Source organism: Malurus melanocephalus, unplaced genomic scaffold (assembly GCF_030028575.1).
Source record: "Malurus melanocephalus ecotype Western Australia unplaced genomic scaffold, MMel_1.1 scaffold_1244, whole genome shotgun sequence".
Taxonomy (NCBI): Eukaryota; Metazoa; Chordata; class Aves; order Passeriformes; family Maluridae; genus Malurus; species Malurus melanocephalus.
In genome coordinates this window covers 41099-42796 of record NW_026624476.1, presented here as the reverse complement: position 1 = coordinate 42796, position 1698 = coordinate 41099, and the positions used below count along the sequence as shown (strand labels likewise).

Here is a 1698-nt window from a genome sequence, read left to right as displayed (position 1 = left end):
GGGATGGATCCCCGGTGGTCCCCAGCAGTGGGGTGTGGCCCAGGGATGGATCCCCGGTGGTCCCAGCAGCGGGGCACAGCTCAGGGATGGATCCCGGTGGTCCCAGCAGTGGGGTGTGGCCCAGGGATAGATCCCCGGTGGTCCCAGCAGCGGGGCACAGCTCAGGGATGGATCCCCGGTGGTCCCCAGCAGCAGGGCACAGCCCAGGGATGGATCCCTGGTGGTCCCCAGCAGAGGGGCACAGCTCAGGGATGGATCCCCAGTGGTTCCAGCAGCGGGGCACAGCTCAGGGATGGATCCCCGGTGGTCCCAGCAGTGGGGTGTGGCTCAAGGATGGATCCCCGGTGGTCTCCAGCAGCGGGACAGGCTCAGGGATGGATCCCCGGTGATCCCAGCAGCAGGGTGGTGCAGGCTGCCCCTCTGGAGCTCCGGCCGCTCTCCCCGGCGCTGCCGCCCTGCGGGAGGCGCTGGAAGCCGGGCGGGAGCTGCCGGCCCCGCTCCCTTCCTGCTTTACCTGTTCCTAATTGCGGGAGAGGCCGGCAGGAATTGCAGGCTCCGCTTTGCCGTGGGGGAGAAGGATCCCAGCGGCTTCTCCCACCCGCCTTGGGCCGCGTCCAGGACGCGCTCGGAAGGCGTTCAGGACCTGGCAGGACCTGGCAGGGCAGCGGTGGCGCTCGGGGACCCCCGCAGCTCGCTGTTAGGACACRCTGCAGTGCTTGGCCGTCCTGCCCCTGGCCCTCCCCGCGGGCTCCCTGCCCAGGGAATTCATTCCGGGCTTGGGGATGGGTTTSCCGAAAAAGAATCCCTCCTGCTCCGAGTCCGAGTCCGAGGATGAGGAGCAGGTGGGGCACCACGAGTCGTCCTCCTCCGTGCCATCCTCCGGCCGGGGGCTGTGTTGGGGCGGGGACGTGCCCGCTTGGAAATGTGGGTTCCCGTTGCCTGTTCGGGGGTCAGGAGCCCCTAAAAGCACGTGGCCCAAGGCTCCAGGCTCGCTGGGCCCCTCGGGGCTGGGCTGGGGGGCCGAGGGGTGGCCGGCTGGGGGTCCCGGCGTTCCCGGGTGCTCCTTGGCAGTCGCTCCGTGATCCTCGGGGCTCCTGAACGCGGGGTGCAGCGGGGACTGATCCGAAAACGCCTCTGGAGGAGGGAAAGGGAGCGAGAGTGAGGAAGGAGAAGGCTGAGCCAGCCCTGCCACAGCACGGGTTGTGTTGGGACACGGCGGAGTGGCACCGAGCCACCCCCGCCTCTGGGGTTTATCGCCGCTGTGACATTCCCAATAAAGTCCCCAGGCGCTGGGCAGGGCCTGGATTCCCTCCCGCTCCCCTCCCACCCCATCCCGGCAGGATCCTACCGGCCCCTTCCCCGCGCTGCCCGCAGCCCCCCGCAGCCGGGCCGGCTCGGGAGAGCGGCGTGGAGTCCGGGGACGGAGCCGAGGCGAAAGCCGAGTCGGAGGAGTCGGAGGCGGTGGAAGAGGCGTCCTGGCAGCGGCTGCAGCAGTCGGAGCAGAGCAGGCGGCCGCGGCGGCAGGAGAGGGGCTGATCCCGCAGCGGCGCTCGGCAGCGGCTGCAGCACAGGCAGGAGGCTCGGGCGTGCCAGTGCAGCCCCTGGTGAGTGACCTCCTCGCTGTCCGCACCTGCAGAGCCGGCACTGAGGGAACGGCTCTTCCCGGCTGAACAGATCCATCCCCGGGGTGTGGGCTCC

General features: G+C 70.2%; 1 protein-coding gene across 1 annotated transcript in view; it reads right to left on the bottom strand.

The window, feature by feature from the left end:
* Positions 1 to 8: 8 nt before the first annotated feature.
* Positions 9 to 1698, bottom strand: part of LOC130586662 (prickle-like protein 1-B) — an 8671-nt gene continuing 6981 nt past the window's right edge. The window contains exons 8-9 of the mRNA XM_057387538.1: positions 1349 to 1630; positions 9 to 1134 (exon numbers count right to left, since the gene is read on the bottom strand). Of these exons, the coding sequence (XP_057243521.1) occupies positions 698 to 1134; positions 1349 to 1630 (719 nt within the window). The 3' untranslated portion in view covers positions 9 to 697. The remainder of the gene's footprint in view (positions 1135 to 1348; positions 1631 to 1698) is intronic.